General features: G+C 42.5%; 1 protein-coding gene across 1 annotated transcript in view; it reads left to right on the top strand.

Moving 5' to 3' along the window:
- Nucleotides 1-19344, top strand: part of SMPX (small muscle protein X-linked) — a 50817-nt gene that overhangs the window by 1408 nt on the left and 30065 nt on the right. The window contains exons 2-3 of the mRNA XM_059051157.2: nt 2892-2948; nt 13742-13828. Of these exons, the coding sequence (XP_058907140.1) occupies nt 2910-2948; nt 13742-13828 (126 nt within the window). The 5' untranslated portion in view covers nt 2892-2909. The remainder of the gene's footprint in view (nt 1-2891; nt 2949-13741; nt 13829-19344) is intronic.

A 19344-nucleotide genomic window follows, 5' to 3' on the forward strand; every position in this document is an offset into this window, starting at 1 on the left:
GCTGTGGCCCCGGTGTGAGTGGAGTTGTGCATCTAAGGCATAGCTTTCTTTTTTGGTCCTGGGATGAGGCATGCAGATATAGAAGGAAGGTGCATTCTACACCCTGCATCCCTAATGGAGGTGAACGCAGGGCCAGGGAAAGAGCCAGGGAACGCTGTCTATTTTTATTCATCAGTGTGCTTTGCCCTGATTTCTCTGAGAATAATGAGGACAGCGGGAACGGCTGCAGAAATGATTTACACAAACGTTATCTAGCCCGTTTGCAAGGAATGAGAGCTGGGATCTGACCAACTTTCTAGAGGAGTCTGTCTCGCAGACTGACTATATGTTAAAAAGGAATTTGTACGCAAATGAGATTATACCAATGCTATACAAGGCCCAAGGAATATCCATCCGCTAGGCTGAGAGGTCCACAAAATACAAAGCAATCCAGGACTTTAGCAAAAAAACAAAATCAGCCTAATTAAACAAAAAGTCAATGTGGTATAAATAACACAATCATTCATTGCCTGATTTCTTTCCACATTTCAACTTGCTATTGTAATAACATAAAGAAATTCCTAATCCCCACATTTCAAATTGACATACAATAAATTTTTAAAGTTCCCAAGTGATATTAGTTAAACTTTAATTGTACACGTACAGAGAATGCTATATGATGAGATATTTAAAGTCCTGTGAGAATTATTGCTTTGCATGTCTTCTAATAGCTTTTGAGGAATAGAAACATTAAAAATTAAACTACCATGGGCATCCCTGGTGGCGCGGTGGTTGGGAGTCCGCCTGCCGATGCGGGGGACGCGGGTTCGTGCCCCAGTCCGGGAAGATCCCACATGCCGCGGAGCGGCTGGGCCCGTGAGCCGTGGCCCCTGAGCCTGCGCGTCCGGAGCCTGCGCTCCCCAAAGGGAGAGGCCACAACAGTGAGGGGCCTGCGTACCGCAAAACAACAACAACAACAACAACAAAAACTACCAAGCTTTTCCTTTTGAAATTGAGCTGTGTGTCCTAGATCCAAAAATTAAAAATCCTTCATTGACTTTTTGACACTGCAGGAAAGACAGCAACCTATCTGAAACATATCATAGAGCAAAAATGCATTCCTAATTGTTCAAATTGTTATTGCTTTTTAATTTTTTAACCATATTAAAAAATAAATTTATTTATTTTTGGCTGCGCTGGGTCTTCGTTGCTGCGCTCGGGCTTTCACTAGTTGTGGCGAGAGGGGGCTACTCTTGGTTGCGGTGTGCAGGCTTCTCTTGTTGCCGAGCACAGGCTCCAGGTGCCTGGGCTTCAGTAGTTGTGGCACTCGAGTAGTTGTGGCTCGTGGGCTCTAGAGCACAGGCTCAGTAGTTGTGGCGCACGGGCTTAGTTGCTCCGCAGCATGTGGGATCTTCCCGGACCAGGGCTCGATCTTGTGTCCCCTGCATTGGCAGGCGGATTCTTAACCACTGCACCACCAGGGAAGTCCCTAATTATTTAACCATATTGAAAATAATTCTACCTAGACCCTTATGCATGGAGGCTGTATCTATATATTACCAAAACATTCAGGTGAAACTTAAAAAAAGAAATCCCATTGTTTTCATGTATGTGACTCCAAGGACTATACGGTTGAGTATACTAATTACAGAGATTTAAAAAAATTATGTAATTGTTTAACTTCGTATAATAGAGCCTAAGACTTTGAAGACCTCAGGAAAAAAAAGGAAGTTTTTCAGAGTTCTCAGTACAGTACAGTTCACAAGGCATTTTCAGGAACCTTATGTCATTCTGAGTCGTACCACAACCTGTAAAGCAGGTGAAATTTAAGGAAGAGGAAACGGGCCTAGAGATGTTGACTGACGTAGTCCAGAGGACCCCGGACGTGCAGCAAATGCCAACACGGCTCTCGGTGTTCACTGACTCACCAGTGGGCCCACACACTTACACCAGTCAATTGAGGAAACTCTAGTCAACCCGGTTTATCATTTGGGTTTAAAAAGCAGCGTGTTTTTAACTCACTGAATTTCAAACTTTTTCACTCCATCGTGTCGACATTTAATAGACCAAGCTATAACATCACTTGTACAGAGCTGGGCTGTTCCCTGCTCCCTGAGCCCCAGTAAACCTCGGCCACTAGTCCCTGGGCTCTAAGTCAGGTCTCACGAACTGAAAGAAAGCAAAGGTCCTTTGGGAGGGAAGCACTGCTACCTCTTAGGGATCTGACATGGTCACATAAGTCCTATTTGCCTTCTGAGACTGATTCCTTAAAAGAAAAGAAGACAGAGGTGAGGCTTGCCTGCCAGCTGCCTGGTTTACAGAGCCCAGGCTCTGGACGCCCAGAGCAGGGAGACGTGGCCCACGTCCCCCAGGTCTCTGTGCAGAACAGACACGTGCACAGCGAGCAGGGAGCATCGCAGTAGTAAGAATGCGGTACGGGCCACTTCTCTTTGGGTGTTTGACGGAGGCGAGGCGGTCCCGAAGGACTGACGTGCAGCCCTGGCAACAGCTCGGTTCAGATCAAAAGTTCAGTTTCAAGCAGAAAGCTTCTGAGGCCCCAAACAAAGGTGTTTTATTCCCACAACCTCTTTGCTTTGCTGTTCTTGGCAGGGGGGCAAGAGGGCAGGGAAGGAGATGATAGCGCCTTTCAAGTTTCTGATTGCCTATCATGAGCATCAGGGGCGAGGCATCTCAGCGTTTCTCCTCCTGAATGATTTATCCGGCGCTCTAGGGTTCCCTCTCCCTAAGGCATTAGGAAGGAGAGTCTCTAAGTAACCGGAAACTGAGACTGAAAGAATATACGCCCAGTGAAAGGGGTGACTGCCCAGTTGAATCATGAGTTAAATTCAAATTTATCACGATTGAGAATCTGAATGCCGCCACCTCTAACAGTTTCTTACCTGTTTTTTTAGGGATAAGACCTTGTCGATATGTCGAAACAGCCAGTTTCCAATGTCAGAGCCATCCAGGTAAGTAGACATATTTGTGTTTTAACATCAGCAACTTCCAGTCTGTTTGCTTAATAAATCAGACTTTTTGTGACTGTTCACCCCAACTGATGATTCACTTCAAAAAGAAAAGAAAGACTCGTGTAAGGTACAATTAAGGAAGGATATAAGGCTGGTAATGTACAACTGAGAAGGGAGAAGCTATTTTTGTAAGGGAGTCAAAGTTTATAAATGAGAATTAAATGGTCTTGTACAAAAATGAAGTGTGTATGTTCTTTGATATGCTTTTTGATGTGTAAGTTTTTGATATGCTCATCGATCGGAATTTAAAAATTCAATTTCCATTTTTATATCCAATTGAGTTTGTTGACTCATCTGTTTAGAATACATCTTTCTTTAAATAACATCCTTTTCTTGTCAAGTGTTCTTCCCAAGGCTTGGGTATTTATCTTTTAAGGTCCATATGCTATTATGTCTCCTCATGCCCTCTCAGCAAACAAATTCTTCGGTTGTTTCATCTGACTGAAGTGTTACCCACAATAAGGGGAGGGGGAAGCAGGCATTTTAGAACACAAATACAATTACGGAGAAAATTTTAGTATTTGTTTTGACTCAATACTAAATTTGTTATTTCTCTTAAGAGCTTGGTGTTTAACTCTCAAGTGGCTCCCACACTGAGACGGTGGGCACGATGCTTTATTGTAAAATTCCATCTTTCCTTTCCATCTAGATGGAGCCATTTGTACTTTCTCTAAGGGAACTTTAAAACCTTTTTTTCCCCTGGGCTTTCCTGAATACTGCACAGCATATGGTAGTTTCTGAATACTTGGGGTCTGATGCACCATCATACATACACCTACTCATAAGCAACTGACTGTATTTTGAAGGGACATGCATGTGGTCAGATTGTGGGGTGAGGAATCCTAGCACACACCGGTGGTGGAAGTGGGTGGAGGGACGCATCTTTACCCATCATGACTAATGCATAGCCTTAAATGGATGGGGTTCTTAAGTGGTAAGATATATACCAACCTCTGGAAACCTGTCACAGAACAAACCACCAAGGAAGGGCCCATTGGCAAGGATTCAACTCTGCATTGCCACGTTTGGCCCTCTGGTGCCCACCTACTGAGTTTCTGATGTACGTACCCTGACAGTGGTAGTAGAATTCATTTTGCCTCCCAGGCCTGTGAGCATCCTTGAGCCTTTGAACCTTCTCTTTTACCCAGTGTGTACAGCTGTTAGTGGCATGCGCTGTGAAGCCAGATTAGTGGGGTTTGAATCCTTAATCCATTTTGTACTGGTGTGGGATCACGGGAAAACTAGTTTACCTACTTTACTTCTCTGCCTCTGTTTCCACATCTGTAAAATGGGGACAGTACTCACCTCCTAGGGCTACACGTATAAGATGCTTAAAACAGCACAGTAAGCCCTCATTAAGGGTCACATTGTTACTATAATACTTATCATTCCGGAATGCTCTGTGTTAAAGTGACAAAAAATAATACCATTTAATCACTGCATTTGAAGCTCTCAAAGTGCTAAACATAAAATTTCCTTTTTATTTTGCAGGACACAAAAACATAGTCTCTCAGGCTGCCTTTTATTCTGTTCCTTTTATAGCTGAAAGTGTGTTGATTTTTCTTCCTTAGTGCTTCCTGGCCTCCCTCAAATCTACACTGAAAATTCACCGGTATTTTATCTATTAATTTTGACCTTGATATATTTTTAGGTCTGTAATATTTAAAAAGCTGCTATTGACTGTTCTCAATAGCTGTTATTATACTGCATTTAAAAAAAATCCATCTACTCTTTACCAACAAAGGCACTGCTTCCTTATGGATGTGGTATTGCCTCTTTCAATATATTTTATGCCAGACAGAAAGCCTAATTTAATGCACCTTCAAATGAAATACTATTTCTTGTGGCTAAATAGGATCTGCACTATCTGATATTTTCCTATCATTTGTGCATTAAATGTAGGGTCTATTAAATAAAAAATGAAAATGGTTACTCTATACAAAATGCTTTGTAGTAGGAACATTATCTAGGCTATGGTCTTGTGTGGAACAAATAGAAACCCCAGCTGATGAAGGAGTGCCCTCGCTGTATAAACACTAAAGATCTTAAATGTTCCATTCAACACACTCTAGTCACTTCTTTTTATTAGGATCTCATTTCCAATTCAGTTCAACTGTCACATTCTGGGTGCATACTTTGTTCCAGGCACCATACTAAGTGTTAGCTATGCAAAGATGAGCTGAAACCTGATCCTTGAGTTTGAGGAGCTCATGGTCTCCAGGACTCACTAGCTATGTGACTTCGGGCAAGTTGTTTTATCCTCTTTGTGCCACAGTTTCCTCATCTGTCAAGTGGGGAATTAATAACATGTGAGCTCATAGGATTGCTGCGAGGGTTAAATGAATCAATACTTGTAAGTGCTTAGGCCAGTTCCTGGCTCATTGTAATTGCTCAATAAATATTAGCCGTTATCATCAATCATCATCATCGTAATCATGTGGTTCAACAGTTCTCAAAGTGCATCTCCTGGAATAGCAGTTTTATGGGATGCTGTTAGTTAAAGGGTTCCATGCTAAAGTGTTTGGGAACACAACATTAAGCAAAGTTGAATAGGATCTTTACTGCAGGATTTCTCAGAGTCCATAACTTGCTAATGTCTTCATATATTTCCAAGAAGGCGGTGATGTATACAATGTTTTCTAAACATATTGGACCTTTTAAATGAGTATCTTGTAGGATAGTAGTTGGCCGGGCAAACTTCTAGAAGTAATGACTTAGATCTCTATTTTGTCTGGATTGAGCAAATTTAAGCCTCTGTCAACCATATTTCTAACACTCAGGCATAAGTAGTTGAATTACTGCACCGACATACACCAGACAACGTGGAGCCAAATGGTTATAAATCACTAACTCTGTGACCTTAGTTCACCCTTAGTTTACCCTTCTGTAAAATGAGGACAATCATACTACTTAACAGGTTTGTTATAATGAATAAAGAAAATAATGTATGGCAAGTACCTAGTTTACAAGCACACAAAGTCCTTAAGAGATGGCTCTTCTAATTATCCAAGTAATGCATGGAATGGCCTTGTTTTCTCTTCAGCTGCTTCCATCTCCTCCCTGCCCCAGAATAAGCGGGAGGCCAGAATCAGACCCACCCTCAGAGGAGACGGACAGTTGTCTTTCACATCCACACTGAAGAAGAGATGGCCTTTGAATTGTAAGGGGATTCTATCTAAGTCTGCATGACTTTTCAGTTGTATTAGTGAAATCTCATTTATCCCAGGGACATAAAAATATCCTGATGGAGTCAGCTAATTCTTCCATAGTCTGGAGAGGGCCTTTGTCTCCTAAGCAGCTGATAAGTCTCTAGACCAGACGTTGGCCCACCTTTTCTGTAAAGGACCAGATAGTAATCAATACTTTAAGATTTACAGATCACTGGGCCTCTGCTGCACTATTCAGCTCTACTGTTACAGCACAAAAGCAGCCATAGGCAATACATACATGAATGGGTGTGGCTGTGTGCCAATGAAAGTTTATTTACAAAAACAGGTGGCAGGTTGGATGTGGCCCATGGGCCGTAGTCTGCTGACCCCAGTTCTGTGCTCTGTAGGCTGCTTGTTAAACCCCACTGTTGATGGGAATGGAGTTGCAACCAAGGTAACATCAGCACACTAGGCACAGTGGGTCTGATCCCTTCAGATGAAAGAATTTGACATGACAGCTGGTGGGGAAAGCTAGAGCTGCCGGGGAATCTAAGCCCATCAGCGATCTGTCTGGTAAGTCTAATGAGACCAAGTGACACTGACCACTGGCAGCACCTGCCTGTCCTTCCCCTTCTTCCTGAACACACCCCTTTTGGCAACTGCCATGGGCCTCCCCAGGGCCTCAGCCCACCCAGAGCCAATGTCCTCTGAGTCGTCACTGGCCCTTTCTCTTCACCATTGATCAAAGTAAGCTGAGTATTATTTGTCCTTTCCCGTGAGATCTGAGAGTTTCACGGTTGAACGGAAAAGAGTCCTGTGCCCTAGTCATAGCTCTGCTCCGTGACTTCACCCCCCGGTCCTCATCAGCTGCAAAGGGCAGGGGGCGGGGATGTTGCATTAAATGACCGGTGAGCCTCTGTCCAGCTTCTAATAGTCCATAAACTTCTGGAGAATAATTTCTAAGGTTTATTATTAGCACGATAATAATAGTCAGTTTCTTCAGGGTTTACTATGTACTTGGCACAGTGCAACTGGATTTCCATGGATTATAACGAAAGGTTTGGAGAAGCAAAAAAACTCACCCAGGGTCACACAGCCTGTGAGTAGGAGAGTCAGGAACTGAACCCGAGCTGCCTGATCCCAAGGCCCATGTTTGGAACCATTTTGCAACAGTGACTAGTCTCACTACTTACCATCTCCTCCCCGGCACCGAGAGTGAAGATGGAGGAGTGGGTGCGGAGCAGCTAAAGTGTAATCATAACTACCAAGGCTACTTGAAGGACAATTACCATTTTATGGATGCTGGGTCCTCCCTTTGAAAGCCCTCAACTGACATTCAGAAAGGGTGCCAGCATTTCAGCAGAAGCAGCTAATAGCTTACACTGATTAAAGTCATCTTACATGTAAGTTGGCTAGGAGTGAAAAGTACAAAGTAAAGTGACTCAGTAACAATGGCCACTGAATCCCATCTCTCTGCTTAATTGACTTAATCAAGCTGCGCGTGAGACTAAAACTAACTCCTTTATCATACATTTTAGAGGAAGGATTACGTGAGCCTTGCATCATTACTTAGTGTGTGGCTTCCTACCATGGGAAGTTTCCATTGTCACCCAATCCACGTGTAGAACAGAATATCTTGATGCCCCGAGTTTTAGTACTTCTTTCCCTTCCCCACCCGCTACCATTGCTCTTCCACTCTCCATTACTCAGGGCATAAGGGCTCCGTGGAAGAAGAAAACAGCCCGACAAAAATATTTACAGGCAGGTGTTAGGGGCTCTAATTCCATCTAGGATTTCCAGTTTAAAAAAGATTTCAGGTATATGACAATCCTTGGTACAGAGGAACAGACTATCACCACCCATGGCTGGTCTGTTAATCAAATACATTTATTAAAGCTAATAATCAATAATGAGACATACCTTCCTTTACTATTGCATTTAAATGTGAAAGATAAAATACGAACTTTCACTTGTCACATGTTTTTCCTGTGACCTTGGATCTACTGCTTCTTTCTTAGGTAAACCACTATAACACATTGTTTATGATTTCCACTGCTAGTTTCTTTGAAGTGTAGCCAGAACTTGAAATGTAGCAGTTTGACTCTAGAGCTACCTCCAGCTGGTGGTCTTTGCTGCTCTGCCAGGGCTCCATATTGGTGACATATACTGACTAAGGGATGTCATTTTTTGAGGCTGACATTCACAAGTAACTTCAGAAATATAACCTGCCTTCAACCGATTGTAGACATTCTCTTAATAGCTGTACGGTACATTATTGAAATCTACTTTCCCCTGGATGACAAGACTACAGCTGAGTCACTCAGGAAATTATTGAAGAGAACAAAAAGTGTTGAGAACAGAGGGGAAAAAAAAACCACCAACCTTTCAGTATGAAACATCATGGGTGAAAAACAGTGGCTGAGTGGGAGTTTCTCAAAATTGTATTGAGTGGGAAAGTTCTGTGTGTTCTGAATCTATTTCACATTTCAAGAATCCCTAAAGACAAAGAAGTTATGCATTCTAGCGATACAGAGTTTTATTTTTAAATGGGTTGGATATATTTTAGTTGGTGTGTGTATGTGTGTATGTGTATGTGTGTGTGTGTGTGTGTGTGTGTGTGTTTGTGTGTGTGTCTGTCTTCCTAATTTAGGCTAATATATCAAATAAGAAATCTTTTAAAATTAGCTATTGGGAAAACACCCCTCTTTCTGAGAGTCTTCTGTGAAGATGCTAGAAATCTCAAAATGCCATATCGTGCTCCATTCAGAGAAGGACTAGGCCTGTAAGAATAGGAAAGCACGGAAAGAAATACTGTAAAATGCAACCTTATAGGGGTTCCTCCTCCAGCGGCTGGGAGAAAGGCATGGGGGAGGCTATAGGTTCTGGCAGGTGCTGCTGGAGACCTTGGAAAGCTAAAGATAGAACCCGTGGGGAGTCATCTGAAACAAATATGCAATGGGAGGAAACTCCAAAAGCCTGAGGGCTAAAAGGAGAGACGGAGTGGGGACGAAAAGGGAGGGGGAGATAAGAGAACAAGGGCTCTGGAAAGCAAAGTGGAGTGGGATTGTCAGTATCCAGTGGCTCGCAGCTACAGAATCCAGCCCACTGGGGAAAAGATGCCATTGCACTGTAAGTCACACAGGAGTGGCTGTGGAGGGAATACTGTTTCCAGAATTCTCGGGCTCAAAGCCTGGAGCCAAGCTAGAGAACAATACAAATAATTAAGGGACTAGTGGAATTAACTTACAGGGAATTCTTTCGGCTTTTCTTCACCTGGTGAGATCAAGTGTAGTATTCATTTCACATCAGATAGGTCTATTATCAGGGAACTGTATCCTGTTCTGGCAAAAGATGATCTAGTAGATTTTTTCCATTCCAACTTTGAGGATGTAACAAAGTATGTATAGCTTGGGAAAGTGATGCACTGGGTCTGCTGTGTCAGGGGCATATTTAGAAATATCTAAGATGAATAAATCTCAAGGAGGGAAAAAAAAGCAAGGGAAGGTGTTACAAAAGGAAAAAACAAAAGCCTGCTTCCTTTACACTTATACAGAATCTATACCGAGAAGCAAGTCCAACCTTATATCAACTCCAGGTCATTGATTTCTGTTTGTTTATTCTTTCATAAAAACGCAGCTCATATTCTAAACCCATTTTGGGTAGTGAATACCATGTTCAATTTGCAGATGGAAAAATCGAGTCATTGAGAAAGTATTTTGTTTGTGTTCAAACAGCAAGTCAGTGAAAGAGACAAGAATATGACACCAATCCTCTGGCCGATGGAACAAAACAGAGAGCTATAGGTCTACACATTTCTATGAAATTCAAGTTATAAGGAATTTTTATGGTTCTAATTTAGCCTATAATTTGTCACTGAAATATCACCGCCCTACAATTACATTAATGAATCGTCTCTAATCAGTTACAAAGCAATCCTCTGACACTTCCTTAAGGTGTTTATTAATGATTGGATACTTGACACGTTCACAGGCTGCTCTGGATCCTGTCAATATTTGCTGTCAAAAAAACCATTTAGGTTCCGGGTTTCTTGAGTCATGCCTTAAAGATGAAAAAGCATCAGGCCAGTGAGTTAATGGCTCATTTTTCAAATGTGGCTTTTTTTGATGCCTATTCTAGAATTATCCATTTGGTGTGCCCCTTTTCCAAGGCCATTCTCAAGGTGTACGTTTGTGTGGCCTTGAGCAAATCACCTAAGCTCTTTGAGGCTCAGTTTCTTTATGAGTAAAATGAAGATGATAGTCTGCACCTCAGAAGTTTGTTGTGAGGATGAAGGTGTTATGACAACCTAGCTGAATCTTGGGGTTTTAGGGTGGATAAGGGTGGTTTGTGGTGAACGTGGGGAGGGGTAGTTACTGTTCCACAACCTCACCACCAGGTCAAGATGAAAGTTAGTCCCAACCCAACTCTGCCACTTTGTTAAACACGCATTTGTTAGCAAACAAGCAGAAACCATCCATACAGTCTGTCTGTGCGCCTGATGAAGCCTCAGCTCTTGTCCCTTTAAATGCTCTGAGCGACTGCCAGTTTGCATAAAAGGTTCATGGGAGGCAGGTGGGGATTCTGTTGCCCCTAGTTGGCAGCAGCCAGCTAGAAATCCTCATTATCAATGACTGGAGACAAGCCCATGTAGGGACCACTCCTCTGAGCTCTGTCTCTAAAGATGCAAGCTATAGGCATCAGATTCTTCCACTCTGTTCAGCAGGGCGGGAATTGTCTCTAAAATATTTTAACCACTCTACATATCTTAACCTCCTCCACCTTCATCAAGAGAAGCCATTTCTAATAGTCATTCCATTATTTCACTGATTATTTTGCCATTTATGAAAACATTAAAGCCTCGGTTATTGGTGGAGATAAACCTAACAGAAAACACTTGAAGCGGCAATCTGGGGAATGTGGTCTTAGTGATATTTTACCACTTAACCACCCCAGGAGGATGAACTCCCAGTGAGAGCAACAGTGTTCCCTACAGTTGTAGTTTAAACCAACCTGTGCGTATAAAATATCACACTGTCTATGCTAAAGTCGTATAAAGTGAATTACAGACATCTTAACAGTGGGCGGAGTGAACATTTTAAATGCACATCAATACTCATTCACTTAGGGGTGATCTCTTTCTATGGTTGTCAGATTTGGGCCCCCAAGTTCCTTGGAACTGCTCATGGTCCGGGGCTTGGGGGAAGCAGATGGGGTCTGGGCTCCCTACAACCTTAGCCAGAGCAGCTCCACCTCCACCTCGCTTGCAGTTTAGATATTCTCACAATACTTTACTTAAAAGAAGGCTTCCATGGCCAAGAAGGGTTCCATTAGTGAAGCCTAACATTCACATTAAACAAGTGGGGAAGACAAGACCCAGAGCAGTTGTCACTCTTTCAAGTACAGAGAATCTATAGCCACTCCTAGCATTGGGCTCTTTTCACTACCATAGCCACCTAAGTACCATGGAGAGGCTACATGCATTGCTAAAATCAATCTCTGAGCAAGAAAAGGCAGTATTTCCATAGCATGTGCTTTACTGAATACATCATCCTGGATGATTTTTACATGTTCCATTACCGAAAACTACAACCCACCATAGAGCACACACACTTGATTAAATGGGTTAGTTTAACAATCATATCTTTCAGAAACAGTACGTTAACTTGAACTTCCCATTAGGAAGACGCCCTCTGTAGATGCTTAATAAATGGGTCAGGGTAGTGGTGATCTAATTAAACTTTTAGCCAGTTAACTGTCTTCCAAATAGTCCCTATATCAACTTTTCCCCTCTTTCATCCAAACTGTAGTAATGGAAATAGTTATTGGTTCAATATACATCACCTTCAGTGAGTCTTACTTACATTGTTTTGATCTTATTTCAGGACCCCAATGATATTTCATCCTATCTAAGACACTGTCAATTGTAAAATACCAGTATTTTATGTCCTAAGAAATAAAACAAGCGTGCCCATTAAAAATTTAAGATACCATTGACTGTAAGACACGTTCTGATTTCAGAGATATTAAAAGAGGTGCATCTTGGACTTCATGAAGTATGCTACCATATTTGCCACCACGGAAGACATGTTTTCCCCCTTGTCTTATACCTCCTCCTCCCCCAACTCTAGGCCACCTGATATTTTCATTAAACAGAGGAGTAGCATAGAAGGCTCAGCCTTAGTTTTCCCAAAATGCTTCCCTCTAAAATTGTGCTGCACTTATATTTTAGCATATATGATACATACTGACCCCAAATACTTCTTGGCTTGTTGGCCCTAGGAATGGTGATGTACCTGTCTTGATACCCACTGCAAACACTTTGGATCTGTCTCCTTTCTGTGGGATCATCATTATTCTAGTAGGGAAGAAAGTTTTAAAGCCCGATGTGGAAAAAGTCACTTCCTGTTCTACAGAGCAGAACATAGGTCCACCATGTTGCATGAACACAGACACCGGATACTTCCTGTGCCTTGAGTTAAACATTCCCCTGGCAACAGAGCTCATATCAGGCAGTTCCAAATACCACACTTCCTAATGATTTTGTTTGGTGTGGTAACAAAATTGCCCAAACTGAGTCGTAAGGTCACAAAATATTTTGCTCCTTTTGCTCGGGCATCATTTTCATTCACAACATCAGAGAACAATTTCAACTTTTCAAGCCCACATATCCAGCTACTCATAAGGAAACACTTTATCTCAAGCGGAAAAAAAATACATTCTGCCTTTAAAAAAAAAGTTTTAATGCTTGTTTTATGTGAGTGATACTCCTGGGTGAATATGTTTTTGGTCTGCATTAAACATTCTTGCCTTTTGATAACAGATGAAGTATGGACAAAATTCAAATTTACATATTCTCTTTCCCAAGTTTGAACTACTATGTCGGTATTTTCCTTACATAATTTAATGTTTAGCCTATTTCATGTTTTCTAGAAGGTATTTTATGTTTACTGTGGGTAGAAATTGGTATTGCATCTTAATAAAGGACAAAAATCTATGAACTGTGATACCAATGAACTTGATTTTCCAGCACTTTCCTTACGCACTGACCCACACAGTGGGGTGTCGGGGAGAAGGTCAAAGAGTGTCAAATTACAGAGACCTAAGGCAGTGCTAGAATAGGTAGGACATTATGGGAAGAAGGAGTGGTTTGGGAGGCATGATTGTCTCCCTCCCATGCTAAATCTGAAGGAAGCTGAAGGAGAGCTAAGATGTGGGATGGTTACTGCAAATGCCATGGCCTCCTTTCCTATCATTATGTGTTCTTTCCTCATCCCAGAGAGCGGAAAATATTAGGCACCACAGGAGGGCAACAGCCAGAACAAACTGTCTTCCAATTCTTCCAGCCAATAGGGAACTGTGAAATCACTGCACAGACCTAAGGATGAGTACAAGAAATCTGGAATAAATGGAAGTCAAATTTTCCTTGGCATATTTTTGTACTGACATTATAGCAATTTTCTTGAGGTAAAAAGCTTTAAAGACGTACTTTTCAGATTTGTTTTGCCTCACAATGATTACCATCTCAGAGTGTCATTGCAATTTCTTACTTTCCTTAAGCTAAATCTTCCCTGTTTTCTCTTTCAGGCAAATATCAATATCCCAATGGGAGCCTTTCGGCCAGGAGCTGGGCAACCCCCCAGAAGAAAAGAATGTACTCCGGAAACGGAGGAGGTGAGGAAAACTGAGCTGGCAGAGCTCAGCACCATGTTTCTCCTCCAACATCCTGACTAGAGGAGGGCAGAGGCAAAGCACGGGCCAGCTTTGCAGGACAGGGAGGGCACAAATGGATGTGGGTCAAGGAGTCATCATGTAGTACATACATTTCTTTGGTTGTCTTGTTCACTCAGCCGCGAAACACACTGACCCTTACTTCCCTCCAGCCGAATCTAAGTGCCTGGCCCAGGTACTTGAAGATGCTGAGTTTAGCATCTAGTTTATTGATTGTGTGTGTGTCTTCGTGAGTGTGTGTGTGTGTGTGTGTGTGTGTGTGTGTGTGTGTAGGGGGAAGGGGAACCTCTCAGATGCTCTTGGTTCAGCAACAGTCAGTAGCTTGCTAAGTTTTCACTCTGAAGCTTTTATTCAATCTAGCTGGATGTATGTAGTACAGCTTCTGATGAGTGATGAACCCCGGAGGGAACGCAGGTAATAAGCATGTGAAATTACTTGCAGATTCAAACAAAAAGCCCCAATCTCTGGGTATTTCCTTTGAAAAGAGGAACTTGCAAAGGAGTCTATCAATTTCTGTATTTTTCCCTCCCTTTATTTCTTTTCCTTTCCTCCAAATTCAGATACCCATTCTTCTAAAATGGGGGTTAAAAGTCATGATGGGTGCAATAAATATAGTTCCCTGCCCAAATGTTTATATTTTTTCCTCAATTCTGACTTTTCTGGCAAAACCTGGAAGGTCTGATTCTAAAAAAAAAAAGTTAAGGTCTTGGAGCAATAAAGCCACAGGGCATTGCAAACTGTATTTTATCCTTTTTAAAAGGTGAAAAGGCTTTTCAAACTTTTGTAGGTGACCTTTTTGGTATTTGCTAATAAAACTGGTTGTCCTGCATCTAACCTTTTTCTCTCATAAATAATTCCTGATGTGGTCCTAAGTTAGTGGTTCCAGCCTCCTATAAATAGAAAGATAATTTTTGAAAGGAGGAGATAGAGTATTTGAGTGACATCACCAAGTTCTGGAGTTTCAGCCACTAAGTCACCCTTGACGAGTAACAAATTTTCAACACACAAGCTGCAAAGACCTGGCCCTACTGGGCTCTGATGGTACATAATTTCAAGTTCCGCTGCTGCTAACTTGGCCACCCAGTTAGCTCATGATCATGAGCTCTCCCTCTGGGACTGTGGTCAAGTATCTGAGTCTCGGTCTGCAAAATACGATTCTGTGCATTCCTCAGAGGGTTGCTGTGAGGAAAGAGTCATGTATTCGATAAATGACTGTTCATCGATTGATCAAATTATCCAATATTGATGAAGGACTCCTGGGCCTATTATTTCACATGTTGTAAGAAAAAAGCACAGGGAGGTAGAAGGGAGGGCAGAAAGGCATTCTTTCTACATCTCCATTCGTCTGTAGTTAGGTTTTCTTCCTGTGCCTCCCCGGAAGCTGTGTGTCACCGTGTCTGGCAATCAGTTGGAAGGTAGCTTGACTCTCTTTTCACACTAAGCTGACTGATATGACTGTTGTTTTGGAGGCGTGCATCCACCTTCCTCTGTGGTAGAGACGGCCCTCGCTTCTTCTCTACAACTGGTACTTTCCTCCACACAAGTATCCCAGTTAGGAGCTTGGGAAGGCACTCTGCTTGTACTCTTGCCTTGTCCCCAGCCTGATGGTTCCAGCACATTCTAAAATAACTAAGAGCTGATACAGCCTGGGTTTTGAAAACTTACTTTATGACCAACCACATAAACAAACGGCCAACCAACATTCCTCTCAGGATAGAGGGAGCGAGGTATCCACAGAGATCCAGAGACCCCAGGAGTGTTTCTTGAATTGAGCTACAGCTTTCTTGTGGGGCTCACCGGTCGGGAGGGTGGCGAGGGGTGGTATTCCATTATTGTGAGAGCAGGAAGGGAGTCTCAGGACTTGTGGGGTCTTATGGAGGGGTGGGATCGAATGACTCAAGTTCTGGGCTGGACCTTGCAGTAAGTTTCTCATGGAAACCATATTGCAAGGGGAGCAGTTAGGCAGCTTGGTTTGGCTACGAGGCCCCAGCCACCTTTGGTTGCATAATTTGAATGGGAAAATGGAATCTGAATTCAAATAACCTGTAGAGCCCCGCTTTTCTATTACTATCCAGTTTAAATTGCTGATTTTCTTAGAATTCAGATTCATTGCTTAGCTTAGCATTGAGATAATCACTGTCTAAAGTTGAGGGCATAACAAACCACTCCTGAACAGAACAGGCCACCTCTATCACAGCCAGGGGCTCCCCCCATCTCAAACCCGCCACCAACTCAGACATGTAGAAGAGGGACCCTAGCAGGAAGCCAGGACGGGCCGTCTGACAAGGCCTGTGAGCACTGGCTGGGTCTCCCGCCCACCTATGGTCTCTGTAAGCCCTTGCTCTGCATAAGACAAGGCAGCTGCTTGATTAAAGTGATTTGAAGCATATTGACAAGTTCCTGCTCTGCCTCCCAAATCTCTCAATTTCATCATTATTAAGCCACAAAACAGCACATTGGGATTTTCTGTTAATTATTTCCCTCTCCACCTGATCCCTTCACATGATGCAAATACACTATTTAATTCTAGTCTTGCTACTTCCTAGCTGTGAGGCTGTGGGCAAGTTTCTTAGCCCCCCTCACCTTGTGCCTCAGTTTCCTCAACTGTAAAATAGGGATAATAATGATAGCAGATTGGGAATTTTTAAATTAATTAATTAATTAGTTAATTAATTATTTCTTGGCTGTGTTGGGTCTTCACTGCTGTGTGCGGGCTTTCTCTAGTTGCAACAAGTGGGGGCTACTCTTCGTTGCGGTGTGCAGGCTTCTCTTTGCGGTGGCTTCTCTTGTTGCAGAGCAAGGGCTTTAGGCGCACGGGCTTCAGTAGTTGTGGCACACGGGCTTCAGTAGTTGTGGCACGCGGGCTCAGTAGTTGTGGCTCGCAGGCTCTAGAGCGCAGGCTCAGTAGTTGTGGCGCACGGGCTTAGTTGCTCCGTGGCATGTGGGATCTTCCCGGACCAGGGCTCGAACCCGTGTACCCTGCATTGGCAGGTGGATTCTTAACCACTGCACCACCTGGGAAGTCTCACGGATTGAGAATTCATGTGAGGATTAAATGAGTTAGTAGGTGTAACTTAGAAGAGCTAGCAGTGTGTTTGTTGTTACTATTAAGTCTCCAGTGTATGGGCATAAGAAGCACATCAGGCTGTTGTTTCGTACAGAAGAGAGTTTAGGGGAAAACTAAATAGGGCATCTGGTAGTAAAGAGGGAGATGAAGGTGAGATAGCTGGGAAATGGTTCACCACTTTGCCAAATTTTACAAATACTCTGTCACCCCCCAAGGGGAGCATTTCCCTTTGACAATAGCCATTTCTGAAACTGGGAATGGCGCGGGGCTGATAAGCCTTCTCTCAAGCTTTCTTTATCTAAAACCAAAGAACATCTTCCATATCCCTTCTCAATTCAAATATCTACTTACAAAAGAAAAGAGAGCATACTTAGCCAAATGGGGCCATCTGGACCCTGCCTGTTCATGCCTTAATGTATTATAATTCTTATGATAACAAATTCATAGAAAAAATGGAATCTGATTCGCATTATGTTTTAAAAGATGAGAGAAGATTCAGTTAAGAATATGCACCACCACTAACCCCCTCCTGAGTCAATATCTTAAAACCTAGTTCTTAAATATACCCACTTTTAATTTTCCATTATATGTGACCTTACCAAATAAAGTGTTAAAAGTTTTAGCTTGATAAATAAAAAACACAGTGCATTGAGGTTTTAATAAATTTAAAGGAAAGTGCCTAATATTAAGTATTTTCATCCTTTAACTGTGTACGTGTGCACAGTAAATCTTTGCACACAGACACATAACTACACACGTTGGTTTTCTGTGTTAACTGTGCCAATATAGCACATTTTGATATTAGAAAGATAGTGTTTATGACTCACCCAGGAACCTAACAGAAGGGATTGGAAATATTTTTCTCCTTCATACTTCTTTATTAAGATCTACCCACCTAACAACCATTGGAACATTTATAAGTGAGGAAACATTTTTCATTTCACCACTACATATATATATATATATATATATATATATATATATATATATATATATATATTTTAAGAGCACTTTATAGCCTCATTTAAAATTTCTTTCCAAAAGCCCAACAAAGAACATTTTGGAATACCATGTCCTCCAAGTGGATGTTTAACAGTTTTAACTATTGCTTCTAAATCTGCATTTATAAATGATGAATGTGCGTGCATGATGAAAGGAAGCTGAGCCTATGGCTCTGTACGTTGACCCGGGGAAACATTTTCCAGATATTTACAACAGGTACAGTCTACATCGAACTACTCTATCATTTCGTGTGGGTGACGTTAGCTATTTCATCAGCACTGGGTCAGATTCAAAGAAAATGACTATAGGAAAAACCATAAGCCCCTCAAATAAGCAATTTAAAAACGTTTCTGTAAAGGACACATCTACCAAATAATTTGTTAAAGTTTGGGAAGCTTGAACATTTTCGGCCCTTTCCCTTTAGGGTTTAGACAATTTGAGAACTAGATGTAGGAGCCAGATGGGGGCTAAAGCACGACATTGGCTTTAATACCCAAGTTATAGGGCTGCATAGTTAGGCCGGCAACACATATGGGCACAGGGCTTGCACCTGAGAAAAACGTGCAGTTTCTTATTCTTTGTCCCAGAACTGTATTGGTTCACTCAGTTGCTGGCCCAGCAGGTGGAGCTCTGCCAGTCTCACAGGCGGCCTGTTAATTTGGGTCCTCCCAAGAAGCAGATCCAAAGATGGGATTCGATGGGCAAAACATTTATTGGAGAAAACGCTTGTAAGGAAAAATGAGAGGGTCCTCAGACCATGATGCAAGTGAAGGAGAGTGGGACAGAGGGTTGGGTGGAAGCATCTTAGACAACAGTGCCGTTCTAAGAAAAATTCTCGAGGCCAAGTCCCTCCCAGAGGAGTCCCAGGTCTCCCAGGAACAGGCCCGCCTTAGGATCCTATGACACTCAGTCATTGGCCACGAGCAGCCGTGGGAAGTGAGACCTCAGCGTGGTGATGGGCGGGTTTCAGGGTGAAGCAGCTGGGCCTGTCATTCAATTATCCTCCCTGCAGGAAACTGATCCGAGAGGCATGCTCCTGTGGCTGCCACAGAGATCAAATGTCCCTCCAACATCTTCGTTCCTGGCTTCGTTCTGTATGTGGTAATGAACTGGAGTTCTAGGAGCTACACACCGCAACGGATCTTACTGTTTCACAGCCACTGTTAATACGTGTGTTTGGTGTATGCACATAGAGGCATAGATTTGTCACTATAGCACATTCTCAGCCTTAATCAGCTAAACAACCATCAACAAGTGTGCCTGTGCATTTCTGCACCAGGCATTGGAGGAGCCACAGAAAAAAGTATAGGATATGGTCCCGCCCTAAAGCCACGACAACAGAAAAACATAAAACAATAGGAAACGTAAAATACTTTCCAAAGCAGGCGGG

The sequence above is a fragment of the Kogia breviceps genome, chromosome X (assembly GCF_026419965.1).
Source record: "Kogia breviceps isolate mKogBre1 chromosome X, mKogBre1 haplotype 1, whole genome shotgun sequence".
Lineage (NCBI taxonomy): Eukaryota > Metazoa > Chordata > Mammalia > Artiodactyla > Physeteridae > Kogia > Kogia breviceps.